At 36.2% G+C, this 21308-nt stretch overlaps 1 protein-coding gene across 1 annotated transcript in view; it reads left to right on the top strand.

The window, feature by feature from the left end:
- MALRD1 (MAM and LDL receptor class A domain containing 1) overlaps positions 1-21308 on the top strand; it is a 285631-nt gene that overhangs the window by 17491 nt on the left and 246832 nt on the right. The window contains exons 6-10 of the mRNA XM_009937935.2: positions 959-1102; positions 5995-6152; positions 10578-10670; positions 12880-13087; positions 20800-20946. Of these exons, the coding sequence (XP_009936237.2) occupies positions 959-1102; positions 5995-6152; positions 10578-10670; positions 12880-13087; positions 20800-20946 (750 nt within the window). The remainder of the gene's footprint in view (positions 1-958; positions 1103-5994; positions 6153-10577; positions 10671-12879; positions 13088-20799; positions 20947-21308) is intronic.

A 21308-nucleotide genomic window follows, 5' to 3' on the forward strand; every position in this document is an offset into this window, starting at 1 on the left:
CCAGGATCTTGAACTTGGCCTTGTTGAACTTAATGAGATTCACATGGGCCCCCTTCTCAAGCTTGTCCAGGTCTCTCTGGGTGGCATCCTGTCTCTCGGGCATGGCAGCCACACCACTCAGCTTGGCGTCATCTGCAAACTTGGTGAGGGTATGCTCAATCCCACTATTTATGTCATAATGAAGATATTTAATAGTATAGGTCCCCATAGGGTCCCTGGAGGGATACCACTGATTAGCAGTTTCCATCTGGAGACTGAGCCATTGGCTGTAACTCTTTGGACATGGCCATCCAGCCAATTCCTTATCCATCTCACATTCTGTTCATGAAACCCATACCTCTCCAATTTAGAGGTAAGAATATTGTGGGGAACAATATCAGAATCCCTAGAAGTCCAGGTAGATGACATGAATAGCTCTTCCGTTGTCCGCTGATGCAGTCACTCCGTTGTAGAAGGTCACTAGACTAGTCAGGTATGATTTTCCCTTAAAAAGTTCTTCACAATATGTGGTGATGTATTAAGAAACTTCTCCGTTCTAAAAACAAGCATTATATTGCATGTGTTATGGAGATGCTGCTGAGTTTAACCTCTCAGAAATATTTTTCTGTAGCTACCATCTAGAAAAGTAAATAAGTATTTCTTTTTATGATGTGATTTTTTTATGTTTTCTGGCAACTCTTTCTACAGAAGGGAATTCATGAAGTTTGCAATGATTGGCTAACATAAATAGCACTCCATTGCTCTGAAAGAAGCATCCATCTTTAAGGAATGAATTTTTAAAAGAGTATCATTAAAGATGGCAGCCTGAAATACTAGACAGTACTCAGTGATACACGACGCTTTTGAAGTAACCAGAGGCAGAAAGGTTGTCATGTAGTTTAATAAGCATATGTTTCTAATGGGAAGCAGTCTTGTAAATAATGACTTCTTAAAAAGTTTTTTTGTTGTTGTTTTTTAGCACCGCAGACTTCCAGTTTTGAGCTGGGTGTGTGCGAGTGGCATTCAGATCAGCTGGCTGAGGCTCCTATGAGGGCACGACTGCAAGCTGGGCACAAGATTGCCTCCTGTTCCTTCTTGAAAGATTGGAGCAACAATACTGAAGGTGGGAATTTTAAGTTAATGCGCAATTACTATCAGTCATGAAGAATATGGTGCGTTTTAGAGCAAGGTGGTGACCCAATGCAGAAACAGAACAACAACATGAAAAGTAATTGTATGTATTTGTACTTTAGCTTTTGCTTTGACTGTTTAGTAAGGGTGCTCTGGACACAAATGCTGGTGAGACATGAAAGTTTTAATGTAAGAATTCCCATATAAACTAATAATTGATTTATTCTGTAGTTCGTTCCTTGTATGAGATCTATGTAACAACTTGCTGAAATTAGATTAAATCCATCTAAGCCTACAGCCCTTGTGCATGTTTTTTCTGATTTGCTTTGGGTTTGATGCTTGACAGTTTTACTTGTGTAGTACTGCTATGTTTGAGCATACAGTCAGGAATTTCACTTCAAACCTTTAATTAGGGGAGCTGTAGAGAAACGTTTATTGTAAAAAAAGTTTATTACTCTTAAAAACAAAATTAATTGTTACAATTTTCAGAATTAAAGAGCAGGACATGTTTTTGAGCTCTCTGTGTAGTACTTGTCTATGGGCTTATGAGAAAGGCTTTGAAAGCTTAATGGATATAAAAGTCTCCATGTTGTAATATGAAATGGAATTGCCTTGCCAGCTAAGTGTTTGGCTTGTCGACTGAGACTGCCTTCAAAAGGGTTAAGTAGTACTAGTTGTAATGGTATGATTTGTGATGTAGCTTTGAAGAACTGATGGTGTAGAGATTACTGATGAAATCTGAGCCCACAGAAATGGAGAACAACTCATTGATAGTAGCAGAATGAATGCTTAGATATTGTTTTCATTTTAGAAAGATAAATTTTAGCATGAATTTCAATACATTCTAATAACTATAAGTCAAGTTAAAATGGAATAACAAGCAGAAGTGCTTGAGTGTATACACTCTACTAAGATAAATTTTTACATTTTAACGCTTCTGTACAACAGTGAGCATATAGACTAGTAAAGCAGATTTTTTTCCTTAGCTTTAAAAAATGAAAAGAGCCACAGCACCTTTCAATTTACACTGGGATATCTAACAAAAATGAGACTTTTAATTTGATTTTATTTTAAACACCTCGCTGAAATTTGTTGTATCAGTGCCATATCTTAACACGATACCTCAAGGGCTAGCTGTGGGTATGGATTTCCATTTCATGGCAATATTGTGCTAACAGAAAAGATACTGAAATTCTGTAAGTGGATTATACAGGACTAGGTCAGAAGCAATGTCTACTGAAACAGAACACTTTTTGAAATGTCTGTGATACAGATGCTTGGGTGTTATTGTGTAAATATGCACGGGTAGCTAAGTAGGCTGAACACAACACAACTGCTTAGGGACATTCCCTGTGTTTCCATGTTATAAAGGAAAAAAGAAAATGTGAGAAGAAGTAAGTATCAAAACAATACACAGAATTTAATTCATCAGTAACATTGGAAAGTTTTGAAAAATCTGAATAATGATTACTCACATCTCAGTACATTTTATTCATGCAGATTTGTGGAGCTGTAAAGGAAAAGGCTGAATATTAACTAAAATTCTAAAAACTAAAGAAATTGTATGCAAACTGCAAAAACACCATGCTTGAGAGCTCAAAATTACAATGCAAATAGAGCTTGACTAAGAGGTAGTTTCTGATTTTGATCAAAGCTTTCACAACTATAAATAGAAGAGGGGTAAGAAACTAAATTATAAACCAGAGGTCTAGACAACTACATTTATAAATAAAAAATTGCTTACAGGTTTTGAATAATTCTCCTTTCCTGGTAGTCTTAAATTTAATAAAATACTTTCTGTCCTTGGCAGATTTTATTCTTTGTTCTTTTATTGCTTCTTTTCTCCAGTGTTGTATCGTAGGCACTTTCTTTATAACTTTTCCTCTTAGTGTGTCTAATGTCAAGAGTTCTTAGAGGTGTTATATTCCCCTGCAATACTGTTCAGAAAATACATTGTTGTGGTAGTTTTTTTCTTTATTGATATTTCCAGCATGCTTTGTATTTTCCATAGTTTGTTCTTCTTACATTGGATTCATTGTTTCCTACATCTGAATTTAACACTTATTAGATAAGAAGCTAATGAAACCAATTCTCTGAATAATAAATCAAAGTTTATGAGATGCAAAAATAAATCAAAGTGCCATGGTTTTCAAACCCAATATTTCAGATAACTAATGATAAACATCCCTCAAGTTTAAAGATTAAAACACAGCCAAATAATTAGATGATGTGACTCTATTACATTACTCTTATTATTTTCTTTTCCCAAGATTCCATCCATGGCTTGTGAGTTCATGAAAATACATCTCCACAGAGTAGAAGCAATGGCAGTTCGCATTTGACCTCTTCTTTCCTCAAAATGTTCAAGTGGGAAGGTTGCAGGCGACTAGTTCAGAAACTGAATAGTTCTCCGCTGGGGAAGGGAACTTGCCAGAAAACAAAAATTCCCACTCCATGGCTCAGTGTTTACTGAAGGCTCAGTAGTTACCCTAAAACTAGTAGCACAGATTCAAAGTTGTGCACTTTGTGAAATAAAAAAACATGAACTAAAGCAGAAAAAGTGACAAAAGCAGAAAAAGGTGCAGATGGAGCCACGCAGCTAAATATTTATGGGCTTTGAGTTTTCAGTCTAGCAGGATACAAGCATGTTCACCAGCCTACCCCAGCTCTAGGAAGAGACTGGGCCACCTCAGCAGTAAGCTGTAAGATCTGTTTCTAGTTGGATTTCATTGCTGCCAATGGCTGATTTTTCTTACGACATAAAATTTTTCTTCAAAATGGAAAGAAAAGAGACCATGTATGTAAAACTTTTTTAAGCAGCCGTGTGGGGATAATGAAAGGCTTTATGGAAAGATATTCAAACCTACAGTCTTTGTCCTGGCAACAATCCCAACATATCTTGCCAGAAACACACACATCTCTCTGACTCAATTAGCCCTAGTACTACATTGGCAGGAATGAAGTCGCTTTTCTGGCATTCCTGTTCTACTTCTAAGACCACGGGGAAGTTTGGCTCTTCAGAAACAGAAAGCCATGGAAATTCTAGAGGATAAGAAGTAAAGAAGGTCAGATCATAAACATAGTAATAAGCTCTGCAGTGTATTGGACTGAGGGAAATTCAGACCTTGGAGAAGACCTGCAAAATTTGTAACAAATGAAAGAAAAACTTTCCTAATACTGTTAACCTTTAGAAAACTATTCGATAGATGTTGGCTAAAGGTAATAATAATAATTAAAAATCCCTTGAAGAGGGCAAACAAATAAGTAGATTAGCATTGTTTATTGCCTGTCCAATTAAACTGACATGGTTCTACTTTTACAGGCTATAGACAAGAGGGAAAAAATAATGATAAAAAAATAAATATGTTCAGGACAGGAATTTCTGGAGTCTTAATTTCTGAAAATGGGCCTCAATTTGTCTCAGAGACATTTGCAATACTTGCATAAAACATATTTTCTGAAGAACAATTTGTATCCCTTGTGGACACACGATCATTCTGGATGTTTCATAGAGCTTTTGTTTACCTAGTGCTGTTCCCTTGCTTTCTTACCTAAAAATCATGTCAGCTCCACTTTGCCCAGTTTTTAAAGATTCAGGAACTTAAACCAAAAGACGAAAAGCAATGTTAACTATCATTATGCTCAGAAAATAAATTTGGTTGGTTTTATAACGGCATTAGAGAATTCTGCAGTCAGAGAAAGAACAAGTAGTATAAATTCTAATGTCAATGTATTCTTCCCTTCCACACAAGGCAGTAGCCATAGAAGTGTAGATGCTTTGCTAATCTCTGTCAAACAGAGTGCTAGTTTTAATCTGTAATGCTTCCTTATATCAAGGTTAGACACTGTGACATGAAATTAGAAACCTAATTCAAATGAAATTACAACCACGTATTTCAGAGTAAAATGTTGCACAACACACGGAGTAAACTGGCAACAAAAGGAAAAGAATTGTGGTCCCTTACAAAAATTGAATGTTTTCCTTGTGAAACAGCCTTTTCTCCCTTCAACTTGAAATAAATTTTGTAACACCTGCATTTAACATGAGTTGTATTTAGAGATATGAACACAGAAAGAGTGGACTTAAGACCTTTAATCAGTCCTTTTTTGTTATTTTAATAGCTGCTTCAGAAGGCAGAAAAATATTCAATGACTCAGGAGGGGGGGAAAAAGACCTGATGTATTTGATAAAAAGTATTTAGCCTTTTTATTTCTGACAAATAAAAGACACTGTTGAGGGGATGGGGTACTTTTTTAGATCTCTGTAGGAATGGTTTTATAAGGGGCAGGAGGTCAAGAAGAGCACAAATTGCTTTTCTGCTTCAGATGGAAAGAAAATATGTTGCCAACATTTTGTTGCAGAAGTTCTGGCTGAGAAGTAAAGACCTTGATTACATGGTGGAGATGCTATTGCCTCCCGCAGCAGTAAGGCAGAACACTCCATCCATTTTTTTTTTTTTTTTTCAGTTTTGAAGAGTGTGCAGAAGTGCTACTGTAAGAAACATATTTCCTGCATATTGTAGTGGTAGACGGAAGAAAGCCCTGTTTCCATATATATTTGCGATTGGGTATTGAGTGGTTGTACATGTAAGGAGGCTGAGCTGAATGTGGGACTGCTTACAGTTTTTGACTATAACTCAAGATACTATCAGCTGATGTAATTCTTGGTTGCTGGGGCTATCTGTGAGTAAAATGAAGATATATGTCAATATTTTTAATAGGAAACACTTAGATGACATCCAAGTCACATCACCAGCAAGACAATCTTATTCCATTGTGGTGGGGATGGTTTAATTACAGGAAAACAGTCCTGATATTCATAGAGTGAGAAAAAACACATATGTTTTGCTAAAGAAGTACAACTTTTTTTTTTTCTTTCCCCAGGCCGTTTTGAGTGGTTAGAAGCTAACGACAACACGTTACGCAGAAGTGCTTTACATAACAGCTCCATGTGTCATTGCTCCAGCAAAAATTGCAGTTTTCAGTTTCATTACTCCATGGCGGATAGCTGCATTCTCAAAGCGGTACAGTTTACTAATCAGGTAAGAAGAAACATGCATTCCTTTTCAAAAGATAAAGATACGGCAGCCCAGGTGCTACCAGCCAAAACGCAAGGACGTATGCCTGCTAGTACATGCCTACCCCCTTAGATAGTTAGTGCAAAACAGTAACTTGGTATCGTTTCACTGATCTATGCAATTGTAAAACTTGGGTATTTGCCATCAGCTATAAACTAATCTGATGGGTGAATGTTCTGCAATAAGAGTTGAAGGACAAACCCCAGCTATTACAGAATGAAGTAATTTGGGGTTTTTCACAGGAAAAATCTATAGTAACAACTTTTCTAGCCTTATTCCTGTTTTGGAAATGGGAAAATAAGTGTTTATCAAGACAGAAAAAGGAAAGTTGCTGGCTCAGGATATTTGGAAAGCTCTTGTTTAGCCACCTGATTTGCTTTGGGCATGTTTTAGAGCAGTAATTTTCCTGGTTTTTTACCTATTAATAGATGAAACAGCCATGTCAGACTGAAGCATAAATGGCAGCTGAGCAAAGATAACTATTTCCATCTTTCTTACCTCTCCTGCCTTGTGGAGGTTTTCTGCTGTTAGAATGTTCCCTTTTGAAAATCATTTTTAATAACAATATAGATGGTAATGTACTGATACTTAAAGAAAAAAAGAGCAGTACAGCTGGTCTCATTAAGCTAATGGCTCTCATATCTTGACATTGGAGTTTAATTATTTTCACTCAACAATACAAGTATTTAAAGACAGGTCCACTTCATTCACAAAGATAAGATAATAAAAAACCCTGAGGTGTAACACTACCAAGGGGTCTAAATATAGAAACAGGTAATCGAAGCACTTGATTTATTCCCCACTATGTCTTGAAGTATTCATGGAAGCAACTCCAGGCAGTTGCTCATTTTTAATATGTGAAAGTGAATAGTAGCATTTTTCTGTGACCCGTTACTTTATCAGGGAATTGTAACACAATCGGTGTTCTGGTCAGAACGCATGAAGATTTGTGCCATAGTACTTGCCAATAAATTCTCAGCTATGATGCCCATGACAACCTTGAGACAGAATAGGAACACTGATTTCTATGTTTCACTGAAGTGGCATCAACAGCTCCAGTTTAAGGGTTTTCATTCCCTGAAAACAGAGTAAACCATGTGAGCCAAAAACATAAGAAAACTCGCATTTGACTTCCCATAGAACTGGGAGCCTAAATGGAGTTAATTGTTAAACAGTTCCTAATATAGGCATGAAAAGAATGTTTTTGGCACTTATCGCATCAGTTCAGTCTACTGTTTCCACATCTTCTCTTAGCCCCTTGATGTCTCCGTTCTTGAATTTCTCCTTCAGTCAGAAGTGTATTTATTGCACATAGACCTCTTTAAAGCTGATAGGAGTTATTCATACTGCAGTATTTTCTAGAAAGAACTTCAGAAACATAAGCTTCTGCTGGCAGTTTAGAAAACATAACGCTACGGACTCATGTTTAACAGTTCTCAAGTTGAAATGAAGGGAGGAGTAGCTGTTACATATTTTGCTACTGACTAGTTACGTTGTTTGTGAAAAACCAATGAATCTTCAAAACTAACCAAATACTGAGAAGAAGCAGTGAGAGCCATTTAATGGTTCTGACTGTGGAAGACAACAGAGCTGCTGTCCTGGAGGCTGTCATTCAAAATAACCTCTCAGTTGCACCATCCAGTACCATGCAGTTTCCCTGCACCCCCTTTTACTGTTTTTGTTGTTCGGAACCTCTTATCTCTGAATAATTCTTGCTATGTCCCAGGGCCAACAGGCCTGATGCAAATTTGTATGCCCTAATGCGCTAAAATTTCTGTAAGTGTTCAGCAGCACTTGCAAAAACCATGCAAGTACACTCCTCTGCAGAAGGTAAAGGTGATCCGTTAATCATTGTGGGGAAACAAATACGCATTTTTTCCAAATTGCTCTCTGAAATGAGAGAAGCAGGGACAAAATGATGAGTGCAGCAGCACAGCAGTGAATGTATCTGTAGAGAAATGTCAAAAATAAAAAAAGCTGTATTTTATAAATGGAGTTGATAAGAAAATGTTATGATTGTCTCTTCCATCCTTCAAATCTGAGTAGTATTATCTCAAAAAAAACATTGCAGGAAAAGGAAACAATTGTTACCCACTTTAGCTTTACAAAAAATTGTTTAAATATAGCAATATATCACAATAAGGGGAACAGAGTGAAGATATTTTGAGCAACTGCTCTCCTACATCACCAAAATAAATCTCGAGGGAAAGTACAGGAAAAGCAATATATTCAGCATTTCAAAAGAAGGATAGAGATGCAAGAAGTGCGGTAGAAGGGTTAACCCCTTTATACCAAAGGTGTGGAAGAATCTGAGAAACAGGATGAATACTACAGAGAAAAAATTGTGAGGAAGGGAAATTATATTACTGGCTTATTAGAGCTGCATATAATCGGAGTGTAAAGTTTGCTGCATGGAACACTAGCCAGTTTAAAAACTAGTTGCATCTGAGGTGATTTACAGCTTTCATTGTAAAAAAACAGCCCTCAAACATCTGGATACTGGCACATGCACAGAAAACTCAAGTTTACTGCTACAAGATGGTTTTATTAGAATAAATTTTGGAGAAACATAATCATGGGGATGGATATCTAAGCTGTTAATCGAATGTGAACAAAATTATAGTATCCAGATGCATCCAATCAAATAAACAGTAAATGCAGAGTGTTCCCACAAGGTATACAAATGTGTTTGGAGGCTTCAAGCATGTACGTGTGGGGGACTACATTAACTATAATATTTCTAAAAGCAGACTGTTAACCACAGGCTATGATTTTAATCTTTTTCTGTGTCTTATATGTGGTTATTGTAGAATAATATTGTTCATAGATTTTCTTTGGAAGCTGAATTATTTAGCAAAATGAAGCAGGTTTTACAGAGAATGAAGTGTCCTTGACATTGAAAGACTTTTGCTGAATATCTGTTAGATGAACAAGTGGACAAATACTTACATACTATAGTGATAGGGAAACTCACAGATTACTTTTTTTTCTGAAATGAAGTATGTCATGTGGTTTACCCAAATTTAGTCTCTTATGTCACTTAGTATTTGGAATTAGGGTATTGCCTTGGCACTGTCTTGCACATTTCCAAAACTGATCTTTGAACACATATTCAACAGAGATTTAGTTTCCCAGCTTTGTCAATATGTCATAATGGTTGAAGCCTTGGTAGGAAAAGAGCATGAATAATTGGCTACTTGTCACAAATCATAGCAGTGTTGTTCTGCTAGGTCATACCTCTCGGTCTATCAAGCAGTAGACAGCATCTTCCTCTTCTTTTTTTATATTGCAAGACAGGAAAAAACATAAATGTCCTTGTCTATAGTATTGATAACATTTCACGTACCTATCATGTCCCCTCTTATTTCTCTCCTGTAAGGTTAACTGTTTTATCCTTTCAGTTTCTCTGCATAAGAGAGACTTTCCGTTTCTCTTATCCTGCTTCACATGTTTTTCTGAACTGTCTCTAATTCTGTGATATCGTTTGTGGAAAAGGTGCAACCAGTATTCTGCACGGTGTCCTAAAAGGGGTCACACTGTTGATAACTTGTAACTGTAACTCTGTTTGTATGTATAGCCTATATTAACATTTCCTGCATTTATTTTCTATCTTTCTGATTTTGCTGTATTTTGGAGCTGATTCCTGAAAACATCTTATTTAGGGACGTGAAGTTCACAGTGCTACATTTTTTTAATTTACACTGGCGTCAGCATGTTCTAGTTAGGATCATGACCAGAAACAGAATGAGCAAGAGCTGTTTTTGTCAGATCATTGAATCCAAAAAACTTGTAGTGCTTGCATAAAGGGAGCCATAACATATTTGGCACTCTTGCTGTTATCCTTAGGAGGTGGAATGAAAAAGGGGATTGAGGTAACTCAGAACATGACTAGGACTTGTTAGGCAGTACTCTGCCTGCTTGATTTAAAAAAAAAAAAAAAAAGCTTTCGCACAGTTGATTGGGTAATTTTGATAGACACCGTATTCAGTTCTAAGAAAACTAAATGTAATTAAAACACAGCATAATATAAGCAGTTTTTTATGAAGAAGGAACTATTGTATAGAGTGCCATGGAAACATATTGTTAAATTCAGCAATAACGTGGCTTAATCTATGTATTAATTCACTTTAATTCTACCAAACTGACTCCTGATAATTGTATTATTAGCCTGTTTAATCAGAGTAAGCATGTCTTGTTTCCTCTCTCTCCTGTAAAGTTCAGTGCAAAGATTGCAAATGAATGTGTGAAGCTCTATTTCCTCACATAGAGCAACTTTGTATATAGTGATCATTTGGCTAGGATATGAAAAGATCAAGGACAAAAAATGGCCTGGATAATTTATACAGGAACAACAATTAGCTTTCTAACATCATATTCTACATTTTACAGGAGGAATATGTCTTGTGGGAAACCAACATCATGACGAAGAAGGAATGGGTCAAAGTGGATATACAGCTACCAACAGGGCTAGAAAAGTTAAAGGTATGAATGAAAAAGACACGTGCTCAGTTTTTGAAGACATTTTACCTCATTGTTTATAAAGCTGCTAGGAAACTTAAAAAATTGTTAAAATGATAAGTGTCCTCAAAGTGATGCTGCTCTTCATTGCTTCAGTGTGAATAAAGCTCTGGTTATAGCTCAACAAAACATCTACACAAACATCACATGTTGAAGCTGCTGGTCTTTAACAGCATGCAAGAAAATGAATACAAATCTCACCATATTTTAGTCATCTGAGTCCATCTCAGGTGTTAGAAACTCTTTTAAATATAAATGCTGTTAAGTGAGATGATGGGAATGATGCTTGTGGGATTTCAGTGAAATGATGTAAGCCAATAATGGTGAAACTATATCTTCCCCTTGATTTTTCAGGCATAGAGAATAAAGCAAAGTTACAGATACTTAATCCTTAAATTAATTTACCGGTTTCTATTTTAAGTAATTTTACATTTACTTTTCTTTTTCATAATTCTGTAACTAAACATCATATTTTACTGTCTCAACAATCGCGTGAAAATGTAAGCTCTGTGAAAGGACAAACACTAAGCCCACTGCAGGAATTTAAGTTTTGACATAGATAAAAATTAATACATTTCAGCAAGCTAGTAGGTTTTAAGTACCTGTTGTTGACTGCCTCTCCTTTCTGCACACGGACGAGTGTGAATAAACAACCAGAGGTATAACAAGACTGTAGTACATAAAGATAAAAAAAAGGCTGCTGAGGTTGTATGTATACATGAAGACAGCCATAACTATGCATTCTTGTAGAGAGACGACAAGGATCGCTTGTGCTTAGGGAAAGAAAGATACTATCTTTAATTATGTGACTATGTAATGTTTTCAGGATAGCATTCTGCTGTTTAAGCTGGTAGAGAATGGGTATTGTTAGAAGCCTTTTGTCACTTTGAAGAAATTGTTTTTAGTGGAAGATAACGACATACATAATTCTTATTTTTTAGAAAGAAAAATGTCTCTTGAAATTTCATTCAAACCTAGTTTCCAGGCTTTGGGAGATGTGTTAGACCCTCCTTCTTGTGCCCCAAATCACATGTGTTCTAGTTTCCTTCTGTTTTGTCAGATACTCTTTTACAGCTTTCCTTCCACAGTGCTTCTGCCTCTTGCAGATGACTACTTTCTGAGACTCGCGCTCTGGTCATGTCCCAGCCTGTTGAAACGCACAACTCCATTTCTGATTTGTGCCTCCAACTCCTGCTCTTGTCTCTCAGTGCTTTCTTTCATTGTAATCTTCATCCTTCTGATGAATCCAAGCTTACTTTCTCCTGCCTGCTGCTTTGGCTCAGGTGAAAGAAACTTGGAGACCAAAAGTAGGGTAATCTCCTTGCTTTGAGAACAAGCAGAGCTGGGCTCTACAGTGGCCAGGAGCAAGAGAAGTTCTTCTGAAACTTCATTGCTCTAAATCAGTTTGTATAAAATCTAGCCAGCACAAGGGAAGTCTGTCAGAGAAAGAAATGCTCCTTGAATTTATGTCTGTGCCAATAGCAGTGAAATAAGCAGGGCTAGGGCACAGGCCCAAGATTGGCATGTGGTAGTCCATATAATTAAAACATTAGCATGGTCACTAGCAAGGTTTCGACCCAAGCAAATTGGCCATGTCCCAAACAGTGCCTGGAACAATTCAAGGATTACTAGCAGTTAGGGACCAATCCCACTGCATAGACTGGATGCAGCCATTTATCTTACGTGGCGAAATAGGTATCAGTTGTTAAGGTGTTCTGTGCCAATTTGGAGTCTGAGGACAGACCCTAGCTAATTTTATTCAGTTGTGGGTGTAACTGAAAATTTTTCTCTTTGGCATCTGCAAAATGAGGTTCTGAAGAGACTTCAGGGCAGAAGATGGAGTCTTTAGTATTACATTTCAGGTCACTCTTCAAAAGCACGAGAGCATTGCAACTTTTTAGTCAAATGCTTATGAGATTAGGAGTTTTTCTTTAAAATGGCTTTTAGTTAACTTTATGTGTGGAATTCATCAAACTGTTTCAGGTGAAAAGTTTCAGAAAATTCAGCCTGAGGTAGTCATACAAAATTTCAACTTCTGATTTGAAATCTGTCATGGTTTTGTAATGGAAAGTAAACACTGGTTTTACTTGTAGAATATTACTATTTTATGTAAATAAAAATCAATTTTTCTGTTGTCTGTTAGTGCAAATATTTTAACTGTAACAATCCACAGCTTATGTTTAAAGGAACACTCTGGAGCAGGTCCGGTTACATCTGTCTGAATAGCATCCAGCTCTTGGACAGTACACCATCAGAGCCACCAGGTTTGTGCTCCTTAGAAGAATTCACCTGTACTGATGGGGAGTCGGCAAAGCCTGGATCAGCCTGTGACTGTCACCCAGATTGTTCTGATGGCAGTGATGAGGATCCAGAAGCCTGCTGTAAGTGAATTGCATTACTTTAGAAGGGCACTGTGCTGAACAGTACTGTGAAACCTTAACAGGTCTACCCAACAAATGGCTAGAAATCTTTTTATTACTTATATAGCTTCTTTTGCACAGAATATTTAATGACGTACAGGTTAGTGATAATGTTCATAGCATTATCTGTCATGTGTTTTTCTTTTCACTGCTTTCTATTTCTCTGTCTGGCCTCAGCAATATGTTTTGGATCTAGATTTTTTAAGTATCTGCAGAAAGGCAACATTTTGCATATTTTTGCTTAAGTGTATTCCCTATGTACCACATTTATAGCCTCTACTTCCCTAATTTGAGAGGGATTGAAATCTGCCTTGGGATTTGGTGTTTGAACACTTTTCTGATTTAGACTGTCTATGAGTTATAGTCAGAAAATGCATTAGGTGACATGGTATTCGCGTAGCAATACAAATCACTATACAAATCGGCTACAGTTCAGAAGCTACATCTTATTCGTTATATTTTCAATTGAAGGTAACTTTGCTTAGAAGACACAGTTTCTACTGTACAATCAAGAGTAAAAGAAAATAAGCAAAATTACTGGAAGATGTCTATAATAATTCTGAAACATTTTAGATCTCCATAAGAAAGTAGCTTTATAGACCCTATCGCTTCTAAAACAAATATTATAAGATGTATATCTTTATGTATGTTTGCCTATGGCACTAATACTGAACTGTGTGTTGCATATGAAAAATGTACACATACTTAAGATACTGGTGATGATATATATATATATCACTGCTTGGAGGTGAAAATTAAAACTCTGTGTGTCACTCAAGATAGCAGGATGAACACTGATCATGTTTTATTTTCAAATTTCTTGAGAAGACTTCAGGAACTACTTGTGAGTACAAGCTTTTTTTAACTCACAGTCTGAATCTTTAATCCTTTCAATTATTAAATAACCATGCAGGAGCCACCTCTGAAACAAGAAATATGTGCAAATGTTGAAATAAGGTTTTAAATAGGAAGGTTTATACTGTTTTATCTCTGGGTGGAATCTAAGCCAACATTAAAGTCTATGGGGGCTCCCTCTCTGAGATCTGTTTTGCTTTTTTGCAAGACTTGACCCTATGCTGCTAGATCTTTGTGTTTGCTGGTAGGAGTGCAGAGTGTCCTCTCGTGCTCTTTAGGAGGAGGAATGGAACGAAAGTGAATAGTACTTTATAAATTGGACTTTATTTCTCAGCTCTTTAGTGTTCCCACTTCAGTAACAATGTGAGAGAATAGTGGTGAATAATGACTGGGAATATAGAAGTATAATTTTAAAGTTTAAAAGGAAGATGAAAAATAATTGTCCCAGTTGAAGGGTAGCTGTTAATAGTACAACACGAAGTGAAAATAAAGATAACTCTAAACAATTAAAGGCAATTATATATTGCACACAATGCATCACAATTTCTTAATTAATTTTTACCCCTTCAGACACTGCACATTAGTGTTCAGTAACCAAAAGATGAACTAACAACCCAGATATAGTTAGCATTTTGGAGTTAAATAAAGATCACAGTGGGATTCATTCTTGAGAACAGTGCTTCCGTCATGCTTATGTGGATCGTTCAGCAAAACTGGAGAGTGGGCAGAAGAAAGTCAGGATGTCCTGGGGACCTCAGCTCTGTCCTTCGTGGCATCACCAGAATTAGGGTGCTGGGGCAAGGACTGACAGAAGGCTCAGCCAGTGCAAAGCCCTCTTTGGTAACTTTGCCTGGTGCTGCACTGTCTGTTGTTGCCTCTGCAGTTAACTTTGGTTCACCATGTGGCACTGATTCTCCACTAATTCCTAGTTTATGCCAATTTAAAGAAAATATCACACTCAGTTGAACCTGAGGCACAGGGATTCTGTGCTTCACTATGTGTCGAGGCATTTGCAGGTTGAAGATCTATCATTTTGTTGGAGCAGTGCACCAAAGTGTACTCATGCTCTCAAAAAAGGGTGAAAAAAAGGTGCTGTTTTAAAATACAAGTAACCCGTATCTGCTCCCTGGTGCTTTGACTCCTGGCAGAGAAGAAAGAATAGAAACAAATTGCCATCTTTAAAATAACAATAACTGTTTTTAATGTTGGCCCATCTTAATGCCTAATATTGTCTTGGACACTTCATACACTCCTTTTCAGGAAAGAGAACTCTAAAGGTGGAATTTAGCTCTTCAGCAGTTTGATTGGCTTACAAAATTCATCTTTCTGACACTTTCTGCAGTCCTAAACAAAAGAGACCTAAAGGAAAAATCATCCTTTATTCCTGCCCTTTATTCTTCTCCTCCTGTTATGTACATTTTCCACCAGATCTTGAAATGTTCCTCGTGATATTTAGAGTGCACTACATTTATTCACATTAATTGTCAGTAAAAATTCCTACCTGGTACAACAATGCATGTTTTAGCCTCTGTTCCTTAAGGTATTATGACATCTATCTTTGGACACATCCTCAGTAGTTTCATTTGATGAAGTACTCTCATGTCCTGAAAGAACTGATGGATCTCCATACTGAATGAAAACAAAGGCAGACAGCTGTTACATAATAATGTGAAGGATGTCCCTCTTCTTTGAGGATTTTCTTTGCCTCATTATAAAGAGGAAGGAAAAATTATTTTTCACTTTGCTGATGTTAACTTGGCTTGAATGATAATTATAATAATGCAGTTTATTACAGGAACAAATAAACACAAGTTTTGCAATTCTGCTTAAATTTTCTGTTTAATCTCTGCCCGTTTATATAAATACATATTTAAGTATGTGAGACTTATAGGTCTTGAAAAATTAGGAACTTGTCTAGGGCACATTTATGCACCTGAATAACCACCTTTTTTGAGTGGTTTTGTTTAAATCAATTAATCTAATAGTGACAAATCATGAAATTAATGTTTTTAGTATTAAATAACATTTTCATTATGTCTTGTCTGACACCACTTATTTGAGATCACTTCTAAATTTCACTGTGACTGATAATAGATTATCAAAACCTAGTTAATATATTCAAAACAAAGAAAGTGAGGTACAGTGCTTAGATCATTTGAAGGATTAAAAATTTCCATCCTAATATAAAGGAAGTTTTGCACTAGACGCCATGCCAAGTAACAAATACTGAAGGACTATATTTACTATTATTATACATTATTTATATGTAACACACACATTACATATACAAACATCACAAATTATTATCCAGCAATTCTAGCAACTCATCAAGAAATCTAGGAAGCACTTTCTATTTTTATGCAATACCACATTTTCATGCAGTAGTGTTTCTAGAAATTGCTTACTCCATTCATGTAGATCAGAATGATTGTGGGGTGGGACATTATGTAGCTGTTTCTGAAAGACCATCTTCCATTTTGCCTAATTAGAAACTTCCTTAAAACACCTCTCTACCTTTTCTGGTTTTAATTTTGCATTTCTAGTATTAGCATAAGTATTCTCAGCCTTTCATAAGATATGTATAATTTATGAATAGAAAATATGTAGAATAAAGGAAACTTGTATAATTTTAAAGCCATGTACTTTTTACTGCATTTACAGTATAGCAATTTACTGTTGCAAATCTTTGAAACCTTCTGCAGCAGATTAACACATATGCAAATCCTTTTATTATCATTTAACTTTAAAGTAGAAGAAGCATTTTTTAGTCTGAAACATTTGTTTTACTACACATTAATGTGTTTTCTGTGACACATTAATGGTCTGGAAAGGTCAGTATCTGTCCATCAATCTTGTATGTACACATGGTAAAGAAGCAGCTACACCCATATTGTTTCCACAGACTTCTTTATTGCTTATCAACACTGTGTAGCATTGCATTTGTGTTTCACCAGAACAGTTATCTCAAAGCAAGTGTGCAGACCTGAAGACCCAGGGTTGACATGATATTCTCTTAGCATCACCAGTCTCTTAAATCTACATGAGGTAACTGAGTAGTTTCAGAAGAAGATGAGGCCATCTCACCTAAGTGACTAGCATGTTATGAGACATTTGTCTGATTATTTATGATGTATGAAAGTTCAGGCTAGTTGACCTGTGGCCACAAGTGATCTTTCTGCATGAAACTTTTAACAATTTTTAGGCACATAGAACGAATCACAAACTGGTAAGGAATGTGCATGGGTAGTCAGTGAGAAGGTATATGCGTAACCCTTCCATTTCCCAAAATGACATTGTTAGCCAGAAATGGCAAAACATTAATGACAAAGTAATCACAGAAGTGCTTTGGTTGCTGATCACACAGTTAGTTTATACCCCAAATTGCATAGACGCTTGGGTGCTGCCACACTGAGCAAGCATAGCAGCATTCCTCATTCAGTACTATTAGTCAGGGAAACATTACCCTGATGGAGAGACAAGTTCTGCTTCCCCAGTTGTGTTCCTCTGAATTAGCTGCCAGAGTAGGATTGAAGACCTGCTTCTAGTTGCAGGCTAATGAAGTTGAAGCGAAGTTATTTGGCTGGTAACCCAGCCTAGTTAACAGGACTGCTTTGTTTTTTCCCCCAAGAGGTTCAAGAGGAGTTGGATAGGTAGAGTAAGATGGTAAAAGAAAAAACATTCCCATTTAAACTCCCAGTGCTCGTGGAATATGTGCTTTGTTTCCTGTTTCTTTTTTTAAAAAAAGTGGAAAAATAGCTCGTATTAGTTGAAAAATATTTCCAGTCTATTTTATGGCTTTAGTAAGCTCCACTTCTTTCTTGAAATTCAACGAGATGTGTTTGGGGAACTTTTTTTTCTCCTAGTTGCATCCTGGAGTCATTGGTTTTGCAGAACTGGTGTAATACCTTACTCCTTGACTAGTTCAGATATGCTGATATACCCACACAAAATAAAAAAATAAGTAAATGTGTCTTGTTATAAAATGAATGCAGGTTGTAGTTTCCCTTCTAATTTCATTTCTGTTTCCCTGAATTATTAATAGATGAATGTTCAAAAATGAGAATTGACTGGTTCAGTTTTCAGAATGTGTAAAATCTTTCTGCAGTTTGAATCCACTGAAATCTTCCCAGTGAAATAAGAAATGTAAACTCTGATGGTAAGAGGTGCAGTAGGAAAGGACATAATATACCAGAAATATACTTTATGTCTGTTTATCTTGCATAACTGCAGTGTGACTCCTCAAAAAATATAGGTTGTGCAGGCATTTATTTTCCAGCCATGGGCAGTGAAACGTTCCCTATACTCACTCAAATGTTCAGATAAAAATGTAGAAAAAGGCTGTGAATAATAAAAATCATGCACTCTTTTGATGGAAAAGGAGCATTTCTCAAAGTGTATTAATGTTTGACAATGAAAAAATACACTGAGAAACCATCTCACTTGGATTTGTGTTTCAGTCAAAGCACAGAACTTTTTTCAAGTTTGATCAAGCATTTACAAGCACTCCTTAAGTTTTTAGAATTAAGTAGGGATAAAATTTAAGTCAAACTTAACTCATGCATCTATAGCCTAGCTATTCCCTAACATACTACCACTTTTAAAAATGAAGTATCACTTCCAGAAACTACGTATGGTAGAACACTTGGGTTTGATAAGTGACTCTGGCCTGGTGTCTTTGCATGATTGGGTGTTTGTATAGAGCTTGTAATTTTAAAAACAGAGGTGCAATAGAAAAAACAAAATAGTGGCATCTAAAAAGTGTTCAACATTATAACATTTAGTGAACTGAAGCTGCATTTTTTTATTCCCCCCCCAACCCAAAAGCACAACACCATGAATGTTCTTTCTACCTTTATGAGTGTGTTCAGAATTGAATAAAGTTTGAAAAAATCACAGAGAAAATTAATTTGATTTGGAATTGTGTCGTTCTGTGTGTGCATATCTGTTCTTTTTTTTTCCACTGCTTCTATATTCAACCTAAAAGATGATGTTTATAAATTTCTTTCTAAATCTGTAGTGTTGAAGAAATTGTATCAGTGGTTACCAATGTGAGAAATGATGATTTCACCAGACTTCTCTCTTTCCTGTTGACCATCATGGGCTCTGTCTGACTGCAGCCTTGCTACTTCACCAATTCTTTTAGTATATGATTTCCAAATGTAGCTTCAACAGTCGGCTTTTCACTATGAGCCAGGGAAATACCATGGGCCTGGTATTGAGCTGCATTAAATGACAACAGATCCGGTGTCATCAGCACACGAAAGATAGTGTTCTTCATGTTGCAATAACAACTCTCCTCTTGGTCCTAAATATCTGTAGTTAAAAGAAAATAATAATTAAAAAATTTCCATGCTAAATACCTTATTGAACTGTAAAATAATAATCATTAGTACCTTCTTGATTTTTCTTTTGTATTTAAACCATTATTTTAATTTGGTCTGGGGTTTTCCTTCCAGGAACAGGTTTTTAGTTGCTTAGTATAAAAAAAAGTAACCTTTTTTTGTCTACATGGTCATTTATTTTTGTCTTTTTGGATATTACTGTGCAGCCACTGCAGTCAGCTTCTTATGCAGAAGATCTTTTGCATTGTTCAGGGAGGCCCAAGGAAAGAGGTGTTTAAGAAAAGAATGTTTGCTTTTTTGTGTCACGTTGGTTGTCTCAGGACGGCTTAGCTAAGGAAAGCACAATGCCTATACATAGTATTAATTACTGTACAGCGAAACAGCTTAGTCTTGGATATCAATTTGCATATTCCACCTTAATGTATTAGGAATTGAAGTCTAATTAGCAAGGTACCTTGTAAAAAGCATGAGAATTCTGTAATTAAATAAGTTAAACAAGTTTCATGTTTAACTAATATACTGCACTAAACAGAAAAAATCGCTCTATTGAATTTTAATGTATATAGTAAATCCAGATAAGAGATATTGATATTTGTGATTCATTTTGTAGCTTAGGACTTAACTGCTCAAATAACCTCTCTGTACTATATATAGGAAGACCTTTACCAAGAGCTTTACTACAATGGTGCTTCAACAAAGATAAGTTTAATTTTGGTTTTGTACAATCTGAAAACCTATGTAATATGTATAATTATGTCTGTGCCATGAAGTCTGGAAAGTGCCAAGAATAGTTCAAAGGCAACTTTTACAATTGTGATAAGTGACCCAAAAAGTTAAGTGTAGCATTTTGTGACAATATTCTGGACTAGGAAAGAAAACTCTTAGATTATGCTGTTTTCTTATCAAAATAATTAATTTCGCTCAAGAAATGAAACAGCATGTGAGATTGTTATACGTTATAAGTTGGTCTAATCCATACCAACAGAGAAAATGGTCTTTTACTTAACAATAAAAATTTCTAGGAGACCTAAATAATTAATGTATTTAAATCTCATTTTTAAAAATAAATTAAGTGGAAGCTTAATTCCTCTCTACTTTCAGTGTATTTAAATCACCAAATAAATTTGATTGTTTTTCCCACACATTCATAATTAATTTTCCAATAAAATCTTTTAAAAATATGTAATGTTACTTTCATAATCTATTAGCAGCCTATGTACAGGTCTCATCTTTAATATGATGCAGTTTATTCTCTTATAGGTGATTTCCTTCATGGTTCTGAGTTTGAAGGGCCCGCCTGACCTGTTACCTGCATTCTAGAACTTTCTGTCCATCTGAACAGTCTGGATTTCAGTGAAACATAGCAGCACTTAAGACTCCTTGTACATCCAAATACAATATAGTTGTACTTCCAGCATTAAACTGTCGCATTAATTTCAACTTAATGATCTGTTATTGTTGTTCTTCTTATAACAGCTAATTACACTATATGTGATTTTGAGACTGATCTCTGCGGATGGAAGCCACTAAGCCTAGGTGATGCTGACTGGAACATAATGAAAGGATGGGCTCCCCTTGAAAGGGGACTCCTTGACAGAGGTCATACAACTAATACTGGGCATGGTGAGATTTCTATTATTATTTCTCTTATTATTATTTTCCTCCTGCAGATAAAAAAAATGATTTGAAATGGATGCTACATAGTATGTAGCCATCCAGAGGGACCTTGACAGGCTTGAGAGGTGGGCATGTGTGAACCTCATGAAGTTCCACATGGCCAAGTGCAAGGTCCTGCACATGAGTAGGGGCAGTCCTAAGAACAAATACAGGCTGGGCAGAGAACAGATTGAGAGCAGACCTGAGGAGGAGGACTTGAGGATACTGGTGAATGAGAAGCTTGACATGAGCTGGCAAACTGCGCTCGCAGCCCAGGAAAACAACCAAATCCTGGACTGCATCAAAAGCAGCATGGCCAGCAGGTTGAG

Source organism: Opisthocomus hoazin, chromosome 4 (assembly GCF_030867145.1).
Source record: "Opisthocomus hoazin isolate bOpiHoa1 chromosome 4, bOpiHoa1.hap1, whole genome shotgun sequence".
Lineage (NCBI taxonomy): Eukaryota > Metazoa > Chordata > Aves > Opisthocomiformes > Opisthocomidae > Opisthocomus > Opisthocomus hoazin.